Here is a 21687-nt window from a genome sequence, read left to right on the forward strand (position 1 = left end):
ACTCTCTGTCTGTGTTATGTTTGCACCAGCTGAGCAATGCCAATAACTAGAGTAAGTAGGGGAAATTTACCTAACAACCTCAGCACAGCCAAGGTCACTGCAAAGGTCAGTGCACATCAGGGGGGCAAGCAACACGTGAAGAACTGAATCCACATCTCCAACAGCATATGAGAAAGCAGCAATTTATTTGAGTGAGTGGTGGCTGGTGTCCAGGTTGCGTTATTTCATTACTTCGAAAAAAAACCAAGATCGAAGTGACACATGAAAGTGGTGCAAGATGAATAGACAGTGTTCCTTTTAAAAGAACAACTAATAATTGCACAATACAAAGAGCAGAAAGTAAACATATCTGGGAAACAAAGATGTTTGCCATCACAATAAAAACTTGGCCAATCCCTTCTTGGCAACTATTACCAAAGTTAATGTTAAATGGGAAAATTGCTTACATATTCTGCAAGGGTGATCAGTTGCATGAAATAACAACAACAACAACAATAATACCCCCGATGGGTGCCTCAAAATCAAACTGCAAAGGCTCTGGCATAAACCAGTACAGGTGGTCCCAGTGGTCATCAGCACACTGGGTGCTGTGCCGAAAGATCTCAGCCGGCATTTGGAAACAATAAACATTGACAAAATCATGATCTGTCAACTGCAAAAGGCCACCTTACTTGGATCTGCATGCGTCATTCGAAAATACATCACACAATCCTAGAGGCTTGGGAAGTATTCGACTTGTGAGTTTTTGTATCAGTAAAATAATACTTTATTTATATTCCGCTCTATCTCCCCAAAGGGACTCAGAGTGGATTCAAAACATAAAAGGTAAACATTCAATGCCCGAATACAACAACAATACATCTATGCTAACAAAATTTATACAATCCACCATGCAAATACAAATTATAACTTAACAAACTACAATTTAATAAAAAGCGCAGCTTGTTATAACAGACATAAGACAAAACATCCAACATCAAATGGAAACATTGATTTCCTATTTCTTTGGGGCAAATCAATTAATCATCGCGTAAGATATCTATTGAGCTGGTGGGGTGAGCAGGGCACGGATACAGTTGGCAGCTATTAATCAGAGGTATAATGGTAGTATTTCCAACTACTATTCCTCCTCCTCGTAAGCCAGAGAGCAAAGGTATGTCTTAAGCTGTTTCTTAAAGCGGGGAGGGAGGAGGCTATCTTTAACTCCTTAGGAAGGGAGTTCCAGAGGTGGGGTGCCGCCACGGAGAAGGCCCTTTCTCTCGTTCCCACCAGCCGTGCTTGGGACGGGGTGGAACTGGGAGGAGGACCTCCTCTGATGACTGCAATGTCTGAGTCAGTCTGTAGAGGGAGATGCGGTTTGTCAAATAGTCTGGACCTGAGCCACAAAAAGAGAAGAAGGTGTTGGTTTTGCAAGTAGATATTAGTGATAATGGGTGGAATCTTGTTGGGCAGTTAGTTACACATTCATAACGACTATATATTCATGATCCTTACATAACCTCTGTAGGGATTCTAATAATAATAATAATAATAATAATAATAATAATAATACTTTATTTCTCTCCCCAAAAGGGGCTCGGGGTGGTTTACAATACAAAAACAGGCAAAGATTCAAAGTTACAAACAATATTTATACATCCCAACATATAAATATGAATTATAACTTAACAAACTAAAATTAAAGAAAAAGCATAGCCTGTTATAACAGACATAAGACAAAACATCAAGCATCAAATATAAACAATAATTTCCCATTTGTCTGGGGCAAATCGATTAATCATTGCTCAAAATATCTGGCTACTCCTGGGTCCATGATACAACTTCCAAAGCTTGAAACTGAATGCAGCATGAATTGAAAGAGAACGAAAAAGAGAGAGAGGCTGGTTTAAATATAAATCTTGTTGGAGTATGTGGATTATATTGATTGTTGGATTATGTACCCTTCTTGTGGAGAGAAAAAGCAGGGTAAATGGGAAGTGTCTGACGTATGATCCAATACAACAGCCAGCAGAGTGATCTTGTTTGCTGTGGAATCATCTTGTTGTGTTTCAAATAATAATTATTATTTATTTATTTATTTATTTATTTATTTCGGGTGCTTTTACCCCACCCTTCTCAACCCCCGAAGGAGGACTCAGGGCGGCTTACAAAAAAGGCACAATTCGATGCCTATACAGATTACACATAATATACAAAACCATAGTTAAAAGCAATTATCACAATTAAAACAATCAAACAACCAATACATAACACATCATATAAAACATCATATAAAAACCATTCTCTTGATCAGCGTTTCGTTTTTCAGAGTTTCATAGATCTAATCCATTAATCATTTCCTAGTCATCGTCAAGATTTTTCCCTTTCTTTTTCTTTTCTTTTCTCTCTCTCTCTCTCTCTCTCTCTTTTTGTGGGACGAAAGACTTTTCTCCGTATAAAGTATGAGGCTTCCAACTGTTCTATATTTTTAGCTCATATTCTTCCTTATAAAGGAGATTCCCCTTTTTTTTTTTAAAAAAAAGATTATTTTGGTTATATTCTCATTGTTGTTTGTTATTATTTTATGCTTTCTTCTGCTCCTTAACGTATTTGAGGAACTTATCCCAATTCGTTGTTTTGACCGTATTACTATTTTGTGATATTCTATGTGTAAGCATATCCATATTCATAATATCAAGGACTTTTAGTGTCCACTGTTCTAATAAGTGGACTTCCTGGGATTTCCAAAACTGGGCCAGCTTTAATCTTGCTGCAGTAGTTAGATAAAAGAAGATCTTGTTTGTGTTTTTATCCATGTCAAAATTGGTGATGCCTAACAATAGATATTCCGGTTTTAATTCAAATTTTATTTGTAAAATTGTTTCTATTTTTTGCTATATTTTAATGTTTACTTTGTTCATAGGAAAGAATGTAATCAAGTGTGTGATTGGATGAGGAGTTTTCTGCTTTTCTGCCGTTACTAGAATAACAGAATCAATGTGTCCTGTATAGCGCATCTAGAAACAAACAACATAGAGAATGGATACTCAAAAATTAAGAATTTTCAACTGAGTATGACCTCAAGCTGGTATCCCAGTTTTGAATATATATTTTTGAACACAAGTCCCATTAATTTCTTTTGAATACAACCATCTACTTATGGAGACCAATCTTGGAATAGCACTTTTGAAAACAGATGCATTTAGGATTCAAATTTGCATCTTACATTTGTTTGAAAAGAGGTGCAAGAATCAATTCAATTTCTGAGTCCAAGTAACCAAAGCCTCTTCTGTTAGCCCTCCTCAATTAGAAAATGTAAGTAGTTAAGCTTAAAGTGTTTGTGGGCTAAAGAAAGTAATAGAATTAGGGATGAAACCAGGTAAGACTGAGGGAATTAGGAATGCAGTCACCAAGCACGATGAGGGGAGAAGGGAGATCTGTTTCCTGATCTTTTTAGCAACTAATGATAATAATAATGATAATAATAATAATAATAAACCTTTATTTGTACCCCGCTACCATCTCCTGCAGGACTCGGTGCGGCTTACAAGAAGCCGAGCCCAAAGTACATCATTAACAAAACACAACAGACAATGCAACAATACAATGCAACAATAAATAAGCAAGCAATAAAACAATAACAAAAGCAATAACTAACCCATAATACCAACTTTTTAGTTACCAGTAGCCACTAAAAACCAACACTTCTGAACAAGTGAACATGAAATTAAAATGACCCTGGTGATGGTGGTAATGATGACAATGATGCTAAGGACCAGCACGTACTTACATCCTTCAAAGCCTCCCATTTAGCATCCCACCTAAAATAATAAAGAAACGGGATAATTCAGTTAAAACATGGGTAGTAGGTTCTAGTAAAACTAGAATTGCAAACACAATATTTTTTACTCCACAAGAAAATGGAGGCTGGGGAGTACCTTGCCTCCAGAACGACTTTGAAGCCTGGCAACTGGCCAGGGACTTTCTTTCACGTATGGTGGTCGTGTGAACTGGTGCAGATCTATTGGATCTATTGGAAAAGAATAATAAAGGAAACAAATAAAATGATCTACAACAAAGTAAAAAAGAACCCAGGGATGTGCCTATTAGGGATATTCAGAGATAGCTTAGAACAACCAGAGAGAGAAATTTGTTTGTACAGCTTTGCGGCTGCACGCATTACAATTGCCAAAGATTGGAAAGGGGAGAAAACATTAAGCATCAAAGATTGGAAGGATAAACTGTGGGATTATGCACAGATGGCTAAGATTTCTAGCAATTTGAAATATGAAAATAATGAAATATTTGAAAGAAACTGGAAGCTGGCCTTAGCATACTTGACGGGAGAGCTAAAGAAATAAAAACAAGAGGAATTTATTGTATTAGTATAGAGGGTTAAATAAGTTGTGCATAAATCCTGCGTGGATTAGTGATGGAAGTCAAGGTGGTGAGTAGCACTGGGGGTGGGTGGAGGGTTAACTGTATGGAGGATTGTTTGTGTATGTGTGTTTGTTTGTGTAGGTGTATATTTTTGCAACATATATGGTTGGTGCATTATTTTTTCGAAATAAAATTTATTTATTTATTTTTAAAAAAATAAAAATAAAAATAAAAAGCCAACGGAATGGAAGACTAAAGAAACCTCAGAAATAAATCTCGACAAAATAATAAAATGGAAAGTTGAGAAGGAGAAAGGAATCATGGGATTCATATACAAAATAATCACAGAAATACAATACAACACAAAATCTACCCTGATAGAAGTCTGGGAGGAGGAATTAAGTTGCAGCAAGAGAGAAATAGACAATTGGATAAAATCAATCAATGAAATAAAACATCTAAAAATTAAGCAAATGCAATGGAAAATACTGACAAAATCAAGTAGAATTCCCGTGCAATTGGCACATATTACGAGAACGTGCCCAAAACTATGTTGGCATAATTGTGGGGAAATCGGAACATACGTCCACATGTGGTGGGAATGTGAAAAAATATAAAAGTTCCATAAAATAATTAAGAAGGAAATGGAGGAGCTATTAGGGATTAATATAGAATGGAACAAGACTCAATTTTTCACTCAGAAAATGGAAGGTAAATGGGGAATTTAAAGAATGTGAGGGAATAATAAAATACATGATGGATGCAATTAAAGCCTCAGTTGCCCTAGGCTTGAAGGACCACAAGAAATGGGATATAAAAAGTCTAGCCTGCTACCTACTCCAAGATTATATTAGTGAAAGGATGTAAGACTGTAGTTTTTATATAGCAATACTAAATGATCACTCACAAGCCGGTTTTGCTTGGAAATGAATATATTGCTTGTATCTCTGCAGCAAAGAAAGACACTACTGACCTTTTCCCACCACCACTTCCTTTTATACACCTTTCCTGCCCATTTCCTCCTCTTCTCAGTTTCCTTATTAGAGCTTGTTGCTTCACAAGTTCCAGTACAAGGTTTCCAGTGCCTTCTGCTGGCTTCAAAATGTCACAGAGAGAAAACTGAGGCAGTCAGGATGATTCAGTCAGGATGTCATGGAGGGAATTTTTGATGTCTTCATGCCATCAGAAATTGACTCCTGACAAAGGAAAAGTTATTATAGGATGGGCCAAATCAGAAGGACCTGGGAGGCAAAATGGAAGGATCTCATTTCCAGAATAAAGGAGAAATATTGATATAAGGAGTTAAATAAGACTATCCTCATGATCGAACAATTGTAATAAGTATAGCAAGAGTATAACGGCGCTCCATGCAGTCATGCCGGCCACATGACTTTGGAGGTGTCTACGGACAACGCTGGCTCTTTGGCTTAGAAATGGAGATGAGCACCACACCCCAGAGTCAGACATGACTGGACTTGATGTCAGGGGACTACCTTTACCTTTACCTTATTGCAAGAGTAGTAAACTGTTCCTAGATGGGGAGTGGGAGGGGATGTGATGGTGGTGGGATTGGGGAAAAATACTGGTATTTTAACTGCTGAATTTTGAAGATTGTATGTTTCTATGTATGATATAATACAAAAAATAAAAAAAGAGAAAAAGAAGAAAAGATCAAAGAAATAATGAAAAAAGAAAAAGATAGGACATTGGTTCAAAAGAAAAGAAAGAAAAGAAAAGAAGAAGAAGCCTGCAAATAGAAATGTATTCCTAGATCAGATTCTCCTGATTTCCCTTCAGATTTTATATTGTACTTAATTTTTCTACAGGTATCAACTGTGAGCTGGAAATTGATGAGTGTTTGTCACAGCCTTGCCTGCATGGTGGAACCTGTCATGACAGTCTAGGGGGCTATTACTGTTCCTGTCCGGTTGGCTTTCTTGGTGAACTCTGTGCCGTCAACACTGATGAATGTGCAAGTCAACCATGCCTCAATGGGGGGCAGTGTATAGATGATATCAACGGGTATGTACTCCCAGTATGGGAAAAGAGTTGACAACAGGTGACAAGCACATGTTACATTTAGCCTAATAAGGAGGAATCATCTCTGGGTCAAGCCGGCTAAAAATGTGGATGTCTTGCTTTTGTTTACAAACTGGATATTTGGCCACTAATTGATGCTGGAATTGGTGCTGAAGCCATGAGATCTGTGTGGTCAAAGTCTTAAGTGGAGAAGTGAAGCAAATTTAAATGGACTAGATGCTACCAAGAGTCGCGTAGACTTCCAATTACCCCAAGACTGTGAGCACAAAGAATTCTATAGTGACTGGTTTCCTTGTTTGTTTGGTTTTTTTTAATCAAGTTGCTATTAAGTTAGCAGGGGGCCCCTAAACTTTTTAAGCCAAGGACCAGTTCACGGTCTCTCAGCCTCTTGGGGGGGCAGGCTATGCACACTGCATATGTCTTACTTATAGTACAAAAAAAACATGAAAAAACAACACAATATATAAAATGAAGAAAAATGTAAAGCACCATAAACATACCAACTAGGCCCTTAGCCAGGATTTTGATTGGGGGGGGGGGGCTGAGTTTGAATGGGGGGGGGCTGAGTCTGAGTAAAAGAGGGTCTACCCTAGCAAACCTTTTGTATCGTTACCCTAATACCCCCATGCATATGAGATACATTGAGCATGGTGATCAGATCATGATATGAATGATATAACAGTTTAAATAATGTACCAGTAAGGCCTTTTCGCAGACCACCATGAGAATTTCGGGGGGGGGGGGCTGAAGCCCCCAAAGCCCTCTCCCCCCCAGCTACATACCTGATACCAACCTTTCCATGGGAAGCGTGGACCTGCTTTTAGCTGATGAAAGAATCAGGTTAATTAGGATTGTTGTTGCTGTGTGCCTTCATGTAATTTCAGACAGTGGTATATGCTGCCTAAGAGGTTTGTGGAGTCTCCTTCTCTGGAGGTTTTTCAGCAGCGGTGGCATGGCCACCTGTAGGAGTGCTTTGATGGTGGTGGTGGTGGTGATGGTGGGGGGGTTATAGTTGCCACCTGGCTCTCCCCTTTTCTTTACTATGGCATAGTCACAGTGAACAGCAGCTTTTTTGGAAAACATGGGGTGGCGACCCATCTCAAGGCCAGAGCCACCCGAGGAGAAGGTGACGCTCAATAATAATAATAATAATAATAATAATAATAATAATAATATTTTTGTCGTGTCAGGAGCGACCTGAGAAACTGCAAGTCGCTCCTGTTGTGAGAGAATTGGCCGTCTGCAAGGACGTTGCCCAGGGGACGCCCGGATGATTTGATGTTTTTATCATCCTTGTGGGAAGCTTCTCTCATGTCCCCGCATGAGGAGCTCGAGCTGATAGAGGGAGCTCATCCGCCTCTCCCCGGATTCGAACCTGTGAACTGTCAGTCTTCAGTCCTGCCGGCACAGGGGTTTAACCCCCTGCACCACTGGGGGCTCCATAATAATAATAATAATAAACCTTTATTTAGACCCCGCTACCATCTCCCGCAGGACTCGGTGTGGCTTACAAGAGTCCGAGCCCAAATACATCAGAGACAAAAAACACAACAACAATACAACAATAAATAACTCATAGCAAAGCAAAACAATAACAAAAATCACGACCAAATGTAATGGTTAATTTTTTTAAAAAAATGCTGGGCATATCCAGGTGAAATAGGATGGATATTTTAGGTGTGCAGACAATTCTAACTCTCTCGTAAAGTGCATTTGGGACAAATTGCTTGGGATTCCTTAATCTGGGAAGGCACACTGGAACATCCATGTTTTCAAGCTCCTTCTAAAGACTGCCAAAGTTGGGGCATGCCTGATGTCCTTGGGCAGGGAGTTCTAGAGTCGTGGGGCCACCACCGAGAAGGTCCTGTCCGTCGTTCCCACCAATCACGCTTGCGATGCAGGTGGGATCATGAGCAGGGCCCCTCCAGATGAACAAAGAGATCGTGTGGGTTCGTATACGGAAATGTGGTCACGCAGGTAGGTGGGTCCCAAACCGAAGGGGCGAAGGGTCTCTCCTTCCAAGAAACCCACCTTTTCTGGGGCCCTGACCCCTAAGAAGGAATAAAAAAAGAAACAAAGAGAGGAAAGAAGTCAAAGACGGGAAATAGGGAGAAAGGACAGAAGCAATAAAAGGAGGTCTGAAGAGAGAGGACAGGTGGAAATTTGAACAAGGGCCACAATTGGCCCCCGAGCCAGACTTTGGACACACCTGAGCTACAGTGTGAATGCTCAATAAGGAATAGTGCTCTTTAAGGGTTGTGCAGAAAAGGAAATTTCAGAAGGTCCTGCTTATGTTCCTTATTTTACTTGCCTACCATGGCATCCCCATACTAGACAGAGAATCCTAACTATATGATCTGGCTGTCATTAACAAGTGAATGTCTTTGTGCTAGGTGGCATTTAAGCCAGTGGTACCCAAATTTTGGTCCTCAAGGTGTTTTGGACTTCATCTTCCACAATACTTAACAGCTGGTAAGCTGGTTGGGATTTCTGGGAGTTGAAGTTCAAAACACCTGGAGGACCAAAGGTTGGGAACCACTGAATTAAGCAATGTGAGATCCCTGCTTGTACTATGAAGTGGTCAAGTTCAAAGTCCCAGGTGGAAGTTTACCACTTCAGCGAGTAGATCCAGATTTTTATATAGAGAGTTGTTATTTAAGCCTTTCAAACTGAAAAGCCTTTCAAACTGGAACGAGTGCATTCTGTAGCAAAATGTTAGAGGGGACTACTATTGATTAGGATTGAACACTACTATTATATCCTGTCTCAATTTTCCCTATCAGCAACCTATTAGGGCCTCATCACATGGGGCAATTGAAGCCTCCTAGGATGCTTCTACGCGTTTGCCCAGGGAACCCTATGCTGCCCATTGTGCTGGTACAGCTGTACCAGAAGCTCCCACTATTTGCCTTGTATTAAGTGTTTGCTTGCAGCCCAAGGCTTGGGATTCTGCAGCAGGGTGGCTTCCTGTTAAAGTTTGCAGTCATAGGGCAGGCCACCTGTTCATCATCATTAGGTTCTCTAGTCCCGCCCCCTTTTTGGGTTTAGAGAAGGGAAGGGAGCCATTTTTCAGTTAGTCTCTGCAAGAATAGCTAATGTACAGGATTTGTACAGACTTTCTCCTGTACAAAGGCTTCAACCCTTAAGACTTCCCGGAGGAGAACAGTCTTAAGAGCATCTAAAGATTCACAAAGGTTCCAGGGAAACAGCCTTACAGCCCTGAGGAATTTCGGAGGGAATAACAGCTTTAAACATCAAGAACTCCAGCTAAGTGACTACAGGCCTACTGGTAGGTCCACTCGGTTTTGAGACGCAGTTCAGCACGGTAGTGGATCCACACCAGTTAGGTTTAGGTTCACAGTTCGCCTGGGAGAAGTTTGGAAAGGGATTTTCTTGTAAAGTAAAGCAAAGAAACAGTTAGAAGCCACCAGTTGCTTGAAGCCTGGAAGCATTTGTTTAACCTTTGAAGACAAAAGAAGTTTCTATTTGATTGGGTCACACCGTCTACAGAAACCCCCCCCCCCCCCCCCACACAGATAGATATCTACATAAAAACTCCAACCATCACCCAAGGCAAAAAAGAAGCACCATTAAAGCCTTGGCAGACCGTGCAAAAAGAATCTGCGAACCCCACCTCCTCCAAGATGAACTGAACCACTTCAACTGGGCTCTCCAGGCCAATGGATACTCCACCTCAGACATCAGAAGAGCTGCTAGACCAAGAACAAGCCACGAGAGTAAAGATGAAGATCCACCCAGAGGAAAAGTGTTCCTGCCATACATCAAGGGAACCACTGACCGCATAGGGAAGCTGATGAGGAAACACAACATACAAACAATCTACAAACCCACCAAGAAAATCCAACAAATGCTACATTCAGCAAAGGACAAGAGGGATCCTCTCACTTCTGCAGGAGTCTACCGTGTACCATGCAGCTGTGGACAAGTCTACATAGGGACCACCAAACGCAGCATTGCCCAAACACGAATCAAGGAACATGAAAGGCACTGCAGACTACTTCAACCAGAGAAGTCAGCCATAGCAGAGCACCTGATGAACCAGCCTGGACACAGCATATTATTTGAGAACACAGAAATGCTGGACCACACCAACAACCACCATGTCAGACTACACAGAGAAGCCATTGAAATCCACAAGCATGTGAACAATTCCAACAGAAAGGAAGAGACCATGAAAATGAACAAAATCTGGCTACCAGTATTAAAAAACTCCAAAATTACAACAGCAAAACAGCAGAGAGGAAACAACCAGGCACATCTTAACACCTCTCAACAAAAGATTTTCCCAGGCTCAGCCAGGCCTTCAAATGCTAATGAACGTGGTCAGTTGAAACATTCACACCTAGCTCTAGCAGAGAAGAGCTCTTTGCCCCACCCCAGCCATTCCACAGATATATAAACCCATTGTCCTATTTCCAACATACCTCACTACCTCTGAGGATGCTTGCCATAGATGCAGGCGAAACGTCAGGAGAAATGCCTCTAGAACATGGCCCTATAGCCCAAAAAAACCCACAAGAACCTAGTGATTCCAGCCATGAAAGCCTTCGACAATACATTTCTATTTGATTGTTCATCAATAAAGACTTTGTTGTATTTAAGCTCAAGCCCTCTAAAGACTGTTTATGGGGAAAAAATCTCTAAAAGCTTCTCTTCGGGCTCCCTGGCTTCCCGTTGGGCTCAAGTTGCACATCCTGTTTTAAAAGCACTTCATTTTAAGCCCAGCGGTGACAGAACACCCATCAAACAATGTATGGCAATTTCCAGTGGGGCTCTATGGGCTAACTGACAGAGCAGCATGTTGGGATGCTGCTGCTGCTGCCATCACCAACATAGGGGCTGCCCCATGTTCCTTAAGGAACAACAGTGCTTTGCAGTAGCAGTGACACTTCCCCATGAGGGATATGGAAGCATCAGCTGGTGTCTGGGGCACTGGGATTGCCCCACTCCCTCTCTGCTGTGTCACTGGGATTACCCCACAGTCTCCATGGTGAATTATGGTGCTGGACCTCATCCATGCAATGAGGTCCCTAGACTTTGGGCTGGTGGTGATGGTGAGGATGTTGTTGTTGTTGTTGTTGTTGATGATGATGATGATGATGATGATGATGATGATGATAATGATGGTGATGATGACTTTACTCTTGGAAATGTCCCTCCACCACACACACACACACACACACACACACACACACAAAACTAAGAAACCTTCTTTTTATATGTGGGTGTTGACATTTTGGTTACATATATATACTGAACAATGAAATAGGGTGAATGATGTGAATCATTGCATTCTCCTATCACAACAGAACAGATGTCACACGGAGGTAGAATCCCCTATTCTGCCTGAATGCCACAATAACCATTATTTATTCCGCTGCCAAGGCTATGCCAATAAAGCTGTCCTTTGAATTAATTCGTTCTGATTACAGGCGCTGCTCTCCTTAAATGAAGCAAAAAGCAGATTTTATGGCATCATTTTGTTTCCTCACTTTGAGGACAATTTTGAGTTGTGTTTTCTGTCTTAAACTTAGTGAAGAGTGGTTAAATAAGAAGGTTGGGGTTTTTTTTTCCATATAATTTTTATTACAAGATACATAAGGAATGGGGAAGGGTATAAGAGTGTATAGAGAACAGGGACATTTTTAACATCTTGCACCTTCATCTTCTTCTATTGTTATCTAATACAAAAAACGGTTTCTATGATGTTAAAAAGGGGGAAATCTTTTGTAATCTAAAACGGAAGGATAGAAAAGAGCACTGTAAAGTGTTTTGAAACAAAGGAGATAGAAAAGTTGTGAAACGGAAAATAGAAAGCTCTAACACTTTCTACTTTTCTGTATTCTTCATAATTTTTAAAAAACATTTTTGTCAATAATAAAAATTTTATTTTATTTTTATTTAAGTTTTTTCTTAGACAAAAGAGTATGTCATATTATATGCAATCTAATATGTAAATAAACATCAAAAACATCTATAGTCATATTTCTTGTCATTATCTTTAAATTTCCATTACAACTTGTACTATATGTAACTCTATCACACATCTTTTATCCGCTTATACATATTGTTTTTCTTAATAGTTACTTTTATTATACCGTTTTTCCCCCTCTTCCCCTTACCCTTAGTTTGTGCCCCCTCCACCAGGACCAACCAACTCATGTTGTTTCACCATTCCAAAATATCATCGTTTCTCTTGCTGGCTTAAATCCCTTTCCCTCATTAAACACATACTCAATAAATTTTCCCCATATTTTCCAAAAATCTGTTTGTTTACTAGGCCTGGGTAACAACGGAAAAATTTGTTTCTAAAATCGATTCGTTTTTTGGGGGTTTTTGCGTTTCGTTATTAAAAATAATTACAAAATTTTCCTTTTAAAAAGTTCGATATTTACGAAATTTCGTAAATGTGAAAAAAATTACAAAACATTAAAGAATCGATTTCCGAAACAATAACGAATCGATTCGTTAATGGCGGACGCGACCGCGAAATATGCTAAAAAACCTCCAAAAACTTCTGAAGCTTCCCTCTCCCTCTGTTGACTGTTGGTGTGATATTATAATTTTTTTTCACTAATTAAACAAAAAAAACCATAAAACTTGCCCCAGACATGCAGAAATAATAACAAAACGACCTCAAAACAATAACGAAACGAATACAATAACGAAATACGAAGCATTTACAAAACTATTTAAAAATTCGTTTTTTTTAAGATTGCTCCAGAATGGTTCGTTATCGTTTTGTAATTAAAAAAATTAACGAATTATTAACAAATTACGAATTAACGAAACGAAACCGCCCAGCCCTATTGTTTACATATTCCTCTTTTAATTTTAATGTTGCAAGTTAGCTTATCATTAATCACTATATTCCAAATTTCCCTATACCATTCCTCTAATTGAATTTATTTTTTTTCTTTCCAGTTTTTTTTGCTATTAACAACTTAGCTACTGTTATCAAATTAGAGACCAATTCTTTCTCCTCTTGTAAGGGAATTATATTATCATGTATAAGTAATAATGCTAATTTTGGTGTAATCTCAGTCTCTATTTTTATTATTACTCTTATTTCTTTGAATATGCTTTCCCAAAATTTTTGTATAATGTTACATGACCACCACATATGAACGTACGTCCCTATTTCCTGACAACCTCTCCAGCACTGATTTGAGTATTTTTTATCAATCTGATTTAATCTAATGGGAGTTAGATACCACCTCCATATCATTTTGTAGTAATTTTCTTTAATTCTTATAGACATATTTTTAGTATTCTCATATTCCATATGTTTGCCCATTCATGATTATTCATCCCCCCCCCCAAGGCTGATTCCCATACTTCCTTCAAATAATCTTGTTCTTGTCCATTCATTAATAATAGTTTATAAATATCACTTACTGTGCCTTTTAATGTTATATTCTCTTCTTTAGTCTCCCTTTGAATTATCATCTTTTCCATTTTTGTATATTCCCTACCTCCATTATACTTTTTCCTTATATCACTTGACCATTTACCCAATTGTAAATACTTGTACCAGTCTAAGTTTCCTAATTCCTCTTTTATTCTTTCCATATTTGCCATTTTCAGATCTCAGTCTTTTACTTTCATTAATCCTCTTCCATTAAGTTCTACTTCAAGTTCTTTTTTCAAGTTTTCTGGGAAGTTTTAATGACATAATAATAATAATAATAATAATAATAATAATAATAATAATAATCTTTATTTATACCCCACCGCCATCTCCTCGAAGGGGACTTGGGGTGGCTAACATGAGACCAAGCCCAAAGATACAATACAGAAAAATAAAGTACAAAATACAACAACAAAAATTACATCATAATAAAGTAAATACAGTGGCAAAATAAAGTAAACAAAGCAAAATAGCTTAATAAAAAATTGAACAAAATGGGCAGGCCAAATGGAAAAGATAAAAGGATAAAACCCTGGATGAGGTAGGAGTAGAAAAAGTGTATTAACTTTCGAGGATCTCTTGAATATCGTTAGAGATCCTGGGTTTCTGTCACTAACTTCTCATTTTTTCTTGTTATTCCTTGCCTTGTCAGTTTGTCCATATCTGCCATGTCCAACATTTTTGTAATCTATAAATGTTGGGTGGGGATTTCTTCTTGTTTCGAATAGTAAGGATATACCGTTCTTGCTGCAGTTACCATGTATAAAAAGAATATGTTTAGAAGTGTTAAATTTGTAAGTCCAAACACATTTCTGGCTCTAGTTGTACTTTAATTTTTAAGATGTTTTCAGTGTTTCTATGAATTATAATCCAGATTTTTCTTTCTTTTTTTTCTTCTTTTTTTTTCTTTCTGCTTTAGGACATGTCCACCACATAGGGTAAAAGGTTCCTTTTTTCATGACATTTCCAACTAATATTTTTAAAATTTTGGTTCTATCTTTGCTAATTTTTCTGGCATTGTGTACTATCTATACAGCATCTTGTATAAATTTTCTTTTATAAGATTAAATTGCATCTTGTGAATTTAATCTTTGTTTTTCACATTTCTTCCCATTTGTCTAGTTGAATATTATGGCCCAAATTCTCTGACCATTGAATCATAGTATCTTTGATTAGATAGACTTCTTTGTCTGATTATAATAATATTTTATAGGCTTTTGCAATTTGTTCTTCCTTGGAATGGAAGAAAATATTATCTATTTCATTACCTTTCCAATTGATGCCTATCTTCTTATCCATTCAATATCTTTCTTATAATTGTCTATACCAAAACAATGAGATTTGCTCTGGTCTTCTGGAATCCTAGGGTATGTCTACATTACTTACTTTCTTAGGCGATCCCTCGTTGGCCAAGTAGGATAGTCTTCCAGGATCAGTGTTCTGGTGGGTCCGTAGGTGACTGTGGAGCCCTATTCTTGATCTTTAGCTTCTCCCGCAGTGAGGGCATTGGTTTCCAGGTGGAAGGCGGTCTCGGTCAGGGTTGGCTTGACATGCCTTCCTCTTGGCACATTTCTCTCTTTCTCCCTCCATACGTGCCTCTTCAAATTCTGCAGCACTGCTGGTCACAGCTGACCTCCAACTGGAGCACTCAAGAGTCAGGCTTCCCAGTTCTCAATGTCTATGCCAGAGTTTTAAAGGTTGGCTTTGAGCCCATTTTTAACCTCTTTTTCTGTCCACCAACATTCCGTTTTCCATTCTTGAGTTTGGAGTAGAGCAACTGCTTTGGGAGATGGTGATCGGGCATCCGGACTACCTGGCTGGTCCTGTGGAGTTGATGGCGAAGGACCATCACTTCAATGCTGGTGGTCTTTGCTTCTTCCAGCATGCTGACGTTTGTCCACCTGTCTTCCCAAAAGATTTGCAGGATCTTCCGGAAGCAATGCTGATGGAATCGTTCCAGGAGTTGCATGTAACATCTGTAGACAGTCCACGTTTCGTAGGCATATAGCAGGGTTGGGACCAACCCTGTCTACATTAGGGGTCCTCAAACTAAGGCCCGGGGGCCAGATACGGCCCTCCAAGGTCATTTACCTGGCCCTCACTCAGTGTCAACCTAAGGCTGAAACGACTTGAAAGCACACAATAACAATCCTATCTCATCAGCCAAAAGCAGGCCCACACTTCCCATTGAAATACTAATAAGTTTATATTGGTTAACATTGTTCTTCATTTAAATTATTGTATTGTTTTTAGGGGGTTTTTTTTGCATTACAAATAAGATATGTGCAGTGTGCATGGGAATTATTCATGTTTTTTTCCAAATTATAATCTGGCCCTCCAACAGTTTGAGGGACTGTGACCTGGCCCTCTGTTTAAAAAGTTTGAGGACCCCTGTTCTAATTGCCATGGCTCAATGCTACAGAATCATAGAATGACTTTTGCCGTCTCAGCCAAAAAATGCTAGTGCCTCATGAAATTACAACTCCAAGGATTCCATAGCATTGAGTTAAAGTTTTTACAAATGACATTAATTCTACAGTGTAGATGGTCTCTTTGCCCAACATTTTTTTAAAATCATCTTTATTGAGAAAATTTTTTATTTTGTGCAAATATAGAGTAGTGTTAAAAAAAGTGAGAGACAGAAGGAAAGAAAAGAAAGAGAAAAAGAAAAAAAGTGTAGGAGCAGATTGTTGTGTAACTCCTTTGTTGACTTCCTGAGTATCTTCCTAGTGGTTTTTCCTCTTCTTTCTTTCTCCTTCTCTCTTTTTTCACGCTTGATTTCTATTCCCTTCATATTATTATATGTCAATTTCTTTGTTTCAAATAATTTATTACTTTTGTCCAGTTAGTCTCTTTTATTGGGGTCCCTTTTTTGTTATTAGATATGTTAACCTGTTCATATTTTTAATGTCCATCACCTTTTTCAATCCAATCACTAATTTCTGGTATATCTTCTTTTTTCCACAATTTCGCATAGCATATTCTTGCTGCAGTGTTTAGGAGAAAGAGGATTTTGTCTGTATTCTTCTCTGTTTTTTGGTCTGTAATTACTAATAAAAATATTTCTGGTTCAAATGGGATTTTCATATTTAATATTTCCTGTAGTGTCTTATGTATTTTTCTCCAATATGTTCGAGCTTTAGTGCACGACCACCACATGTGGAAATATGTTCCTTCTATCTTTCCACATTTCCAGCATTTAGTGTTTATATTTTTGTAACATTTTCCAAGTTTCTGGGGTGTCATGTACCATCTGTGTGCGACTTTAATCCAAGTTTCTTTAAGGTCTGTTGCTTGTGTATATTTGATTTTTGTTTTCCTTGCCCAACTTTCAACTGCTACACATTGACTCAATTCTGAGGGTGGGTGAGTACACGTTTGCGTACATGTCTGCATAAGTATGCATTTTGAAAAGTGAGGTAGAACAACTAAATGTTCCCTTTTCAAAATTTAGAGGATAAATTATGAAACAAACATTCTTGTTGGGCCTAGAGATTGCAAAAATAAAAAAGGGTTAATCTGAGTGACTAGGCTCATAAGAAATTTTCCTACTGAGAGCATACGCAAAATCTCTCTATGTGTGTGTGTGAGTCTGTCTGTCTCTTTGGTAGGAAGTAAACGAAGCAATATTCAATTATACTGGCAAGAGAGTCTTCTCCCAGTCAGACTCTATCAAAGTATAACACATAGCATGTGTGCAAAAAGGGAAAGTGAAAGGTTCATTTTTGCTTTTGCTACACCCCAATACAAAGTTGTACACACACACCCTTTCACACACAAATTACACTCCCCAAGGAAACGTGGCCACCGACAGAAGAAATGTTCCTCACTCCTACATTAGACCACTAGGTCTAGGCGAGGCCCGTAACCAGGATTTTGATTCGGGAGGGGGGGGGAGTCAGGATCTACCCTAGCAAACCTTTTGTATCATTATCCCAATACCCCCATGCATATGGGATATATTGAGCATGGTGATCACATCATGATATGAATAAACATAACAGTTTAAATAATGTACCAGTAAGGCCTTCTCGCAGACCACCCTGAGAATTTTAGGGGGGCTGAAGCCCCTCAAGCCCCCCCCCCCCCCCGGGCTATGGGCCTGGTCTAGGCGCAACACTTCTGGAACTAAAAAGCATTGTATAAAACTGAGAAGAATGCCAAGTTGCCAAAAAATCTGCTTTTGAGACATAAGGATAATGCAACTTTTTAATTTTAATTTTGATTGGAATGCAGATATACTTGCAACTGTACTGAGAGTGGATACATGGGCCTACACTGTGAAATGTTAATTCCCTTCTGCTGGTCAAATCCATGCTATAACAACGCAACCTGTGAAGATACAGTGGAGAGTTACATATGCCATTGCTGGGCAGGTAAGCTCTGCATTTTCTTGCAAGAAAATAGAGTCTATTCAACATTTTTCTGGTGGGAAAAGATTTTCAAAGGTTTTCACAAAGAATTTGCCACAATAGCCAAAATTCTGGAATATCTGACCTCTATTTATTTATTTATTTACAGTATTTATATTTATTTATTTATTTCCATTACTTTTACCCCGCCCTTCTCAACTCCCGAGGGGGGACTCAGGGCGGCCTACACAACAAGGCCCCAAATGGTGTCTATACAGTTACAGTTACATATAATAAAAACATAGTGAAAACACGTAAAGTAATTATTACAGTTAAACACATAAGGCAATCAAACCGCATTATATAAAACTATTCACGTGATTCAGCATTCGTCTTCCGGGTTCCAGATTCCGTTCCATTAGACATTTCCTAGGCAATATCAATCCTTTCTTTGCCTACACTATTGGCCAAAGGCTTGGTCCCACAGCCATGTTTTCAGTTTTTTCCTGAAAGAGAGAAGTGAGGTCGCTGTTCTGATTTCCCTCAGGAGCGAGTTCCACAGGCAGGGGGCCGCCACCGAGAAGGCCCTGCTCCTCGTCCCCGCTAGCCTCACTTGTGCTACTGGCGGGGTCGAGAGCAGGCCCCCCCCCCAGCCGATCTTAAACTCCGGGGAGGGACGTAGAGGGAGATCCGTTCGGACAGATACACTGGGCCAGAGCCACCCTTCTCACCCCACAGGGCACTCAGGGCAGATTACAATGTATATATACACGGCAAATATTCAATGCCATAGACACATGACATATATAGACAGACACACAGAGGCTATTTAACATTCCCACTTTTTTCATGAGCAGTTTGGACATGGTTAGGATAATTTTCAAACCAAATATTAACAAAAAAAACCCACTCTAAATTGAGATGTCTGGGAATTTGGGAAAGGATCAGTTCACTTTGGTGGCTCTAAAAAGGACTACACACAACCCGAAAGGCAGCACTTTCTGTAATCTGTTGTCTTGCTTCATCCTTCCACGTGTTTCAAACATTCTGTAGCATTGTCCTTATTGAAAGATTATATTGCTTTTAATGCTGATAATATTACTGTTTCCTTCAGTTAATGTTTAATACTCTTACAGACAATAATATTTCCAACCCTTTTTCAATTACACAGGCTTTACAGGGTCACATTGTGAAGTCGACATAGACGAGTGTCACAGTAATCCATGCCGCCATGGGAGTGAATGTGTGGAACTGTCACGGTCAAGCTGGTATGGAAAAATTCCAGATCTACCTTCAGAGTTCAGCTACCACACAGCATCAGGTTACATGTGCCGCTGTCCTTTAGGATTCACAGGTAAGGTCGCCTCCCCATCTTTTGACCTGGTTTTCTAATTAAGAGTCACAGTTAAAAGTGTCCCCCTGCTGGACAAAACCTGAAATAATGCTGTTCCATAAGCAAGAATTCCATATTTTCACTGAATTTATCCTTTCCTCTGTGCATTTTTCGAACTCAAGGAAGGATTAGACCACATGATTGCATGGAGAAGGTCGCGGTACCTCTGGATAGGATTAGAAAAGACTATTTTCTGAAATGTTAAAGAGTTCCTGCCATTTAATACATACAATACTGAATTAGATTGACTAGTAATAAGACTTATTATAAAACAACTTCTGATGTTCAAAGATGCAATGAAGGACTAAGTATACGGCTTATTCCAAAGTTAAATTTGTGCTAGGTCAGCAGTTCCAAAACTTTCTTCTTTCACAGAACCTGTCCCAATCAACTTGCCTGCTAAGGAATGTCCACCCTGGAAGATAAAAGGGTAAAGCTGTGGATATAAAATCTGTACATAAGGGGATTGCACTGCATTTGTGTAATGATGCATAAAATAATTGACTTCTTCAATATCATTTAAAAAATAGAAATGGATATAAGCATTCATGTAATTTAGTCTCAGTTACGGACTTTGTCAAAATAAACAACATTGAAAGTCAGTACAATGATGGACCATCAAAACATCATAGAGGTAGTTACAGTATAATCCTTCCATTGCAAGGAGATATACAAACTTTGTTTAATATCATGCCAACAACAGATAATGAAGCCCAAGGGTGATTGGAGACTGCTGTAATTCATTTGACAGTTAACTGAGTGAATGGGTCCATGGGTTCATGAATAGCCAGCTTTCACCTCCAGCAATGAGAGGGCATTCATGAGTTTCCTTTCAGTCCTTCCAGGGTCACTGACTAGGACACAGGACTAGTCAATGCATTGGTCAACACTGATAGTACTTCTGAAGATCACTTCTAAACAGGCTAATTTTCATATAACAAAAATAGGTTGAAAGATAGAATGTTGAATTAATTGTGGTTGACCCTTAGGCCAACTGGGAGATGTTCAAGTTAAAGACCTGGCAACCACACAAGTTGTGTCTGAATGTTATTGATTTATCTCAGACATACACAACCCATATACTAATTTATGACCTCTTCACACAGAGTTAAATTCGGCAGCATGTACCAATTTAGCCCGTCACCCACTAAGCCGGCTAGCTTCCATCACATGATGCCGGGGTGACTCCATGAGTGAAGAAGGGCAGAGCCAGTGCATGCCACCGCCAGGGCAACACAGAAGGGCTCCTGACTTGGGATGCAATGGGGGAAGCTGCGCACACCATGCTAATTCATGCTTCCCCCATCTGATCCCCCTCAGTTGGAGATGGGCAATGTGGAGCATGGGGCGCCAGATTCCCAACACCCCCTGCCAAGAAGCAGGAATATTGCATTCAAATCACCCCTGACAGATGGCCATCCACCTCTGTTTAAAAGCTTCCAAAGAAGGAGCCTCCACCACACTCCGGGGCAGAGAGTTCCACTGCTGAACGGCTCTCACAGTCAGGAAGTTCTTCCTCATGTTCAGATGGAATCTCCTCTCTTGTAGTTTGTCCTAGTCTCCAGGGAAGCAGAAAACAAGCTTGCTGCCTCCTCCCTGTGGCTTCCTCTCACATATTTATACATGGCTATCATATCTCCTCTCAGCCTTCTCTTCTTCAGGCTAAACATGCCCAGCTCCTTAAGCTGCTCCTCATAGGGCTTGTTCTCCAGACCCTTGATCATTTTAGTTGCCCTCCTCTGGACACGTTCCAGCTTGTCAATATCTCTCTTGAATTGTGGTGCCCAGAATTGAACACACTATTCCAGGTGTGGTCTAACCAAAGCGGAATAGAGGGGTAGCATTACTTCCCTAGATCTAGACACTATGCTCCTGTTGATGCAGGCCAAAATCCCATTGGCTTTTTTTGCCACCACATCACATTGTTGGCTCATGTTTAACTTGTTGTCCACGAGGACTCCAAGATCTTTTTCACACATACTGCTCTCGAGCCAGGCATTGTCCCCCATTTTGTATCTTTGCATTTCGTTTTTCCTACCTAAGTGGAGTATCTTGCATTTATCCCTGTTGAACTTCATTTTGTTAGTTTTGGCCCATCTCTCTAATCTGTC

The 21687-nt window shown here is 39.5% G+C and overlaps 1 protein-coding gene across 1 annotated transcript in view; it reads left to right on the forward strand.

The window, feature by feature from the left end:
- The window catches only part of CRB1 (crumbs cell polarity complex component 1), a 194330-nt gene that overhangs the window by 66134 nt on the left and 106509 nt on the right, over positions 1-21687 (forward strand). The window contains exons 3-5 of the mRNA XM_067467567.1: positions 6186-6381; positions 18068-18207; positions 19355-19537. Of these exons, the coding sequence (XP_067323668.1) occupies positions 6186-6381; positions 18068-18207; positions 19355-19537 (519 nt within the window). The remainder of the gene's footprint in view (positions 1-6185; positions 6382-18067; positions 18208-19354; positions 19538-21687) is intronic.

This window comes from Anolis sagrei, chromosome 4, assembly GCF_037176765.1.
Source record: "Anolis sagrei isolate rAnoSag1 chromosome 4, rAnoSag1.mat, whole genome shotgun sequence".
Lineage (NCBI taxonomy): Eukaryota > Metazoa > Chordata > Lepidosauria > Squamata > Dactyloidae > Anolis > Anolis sagrei.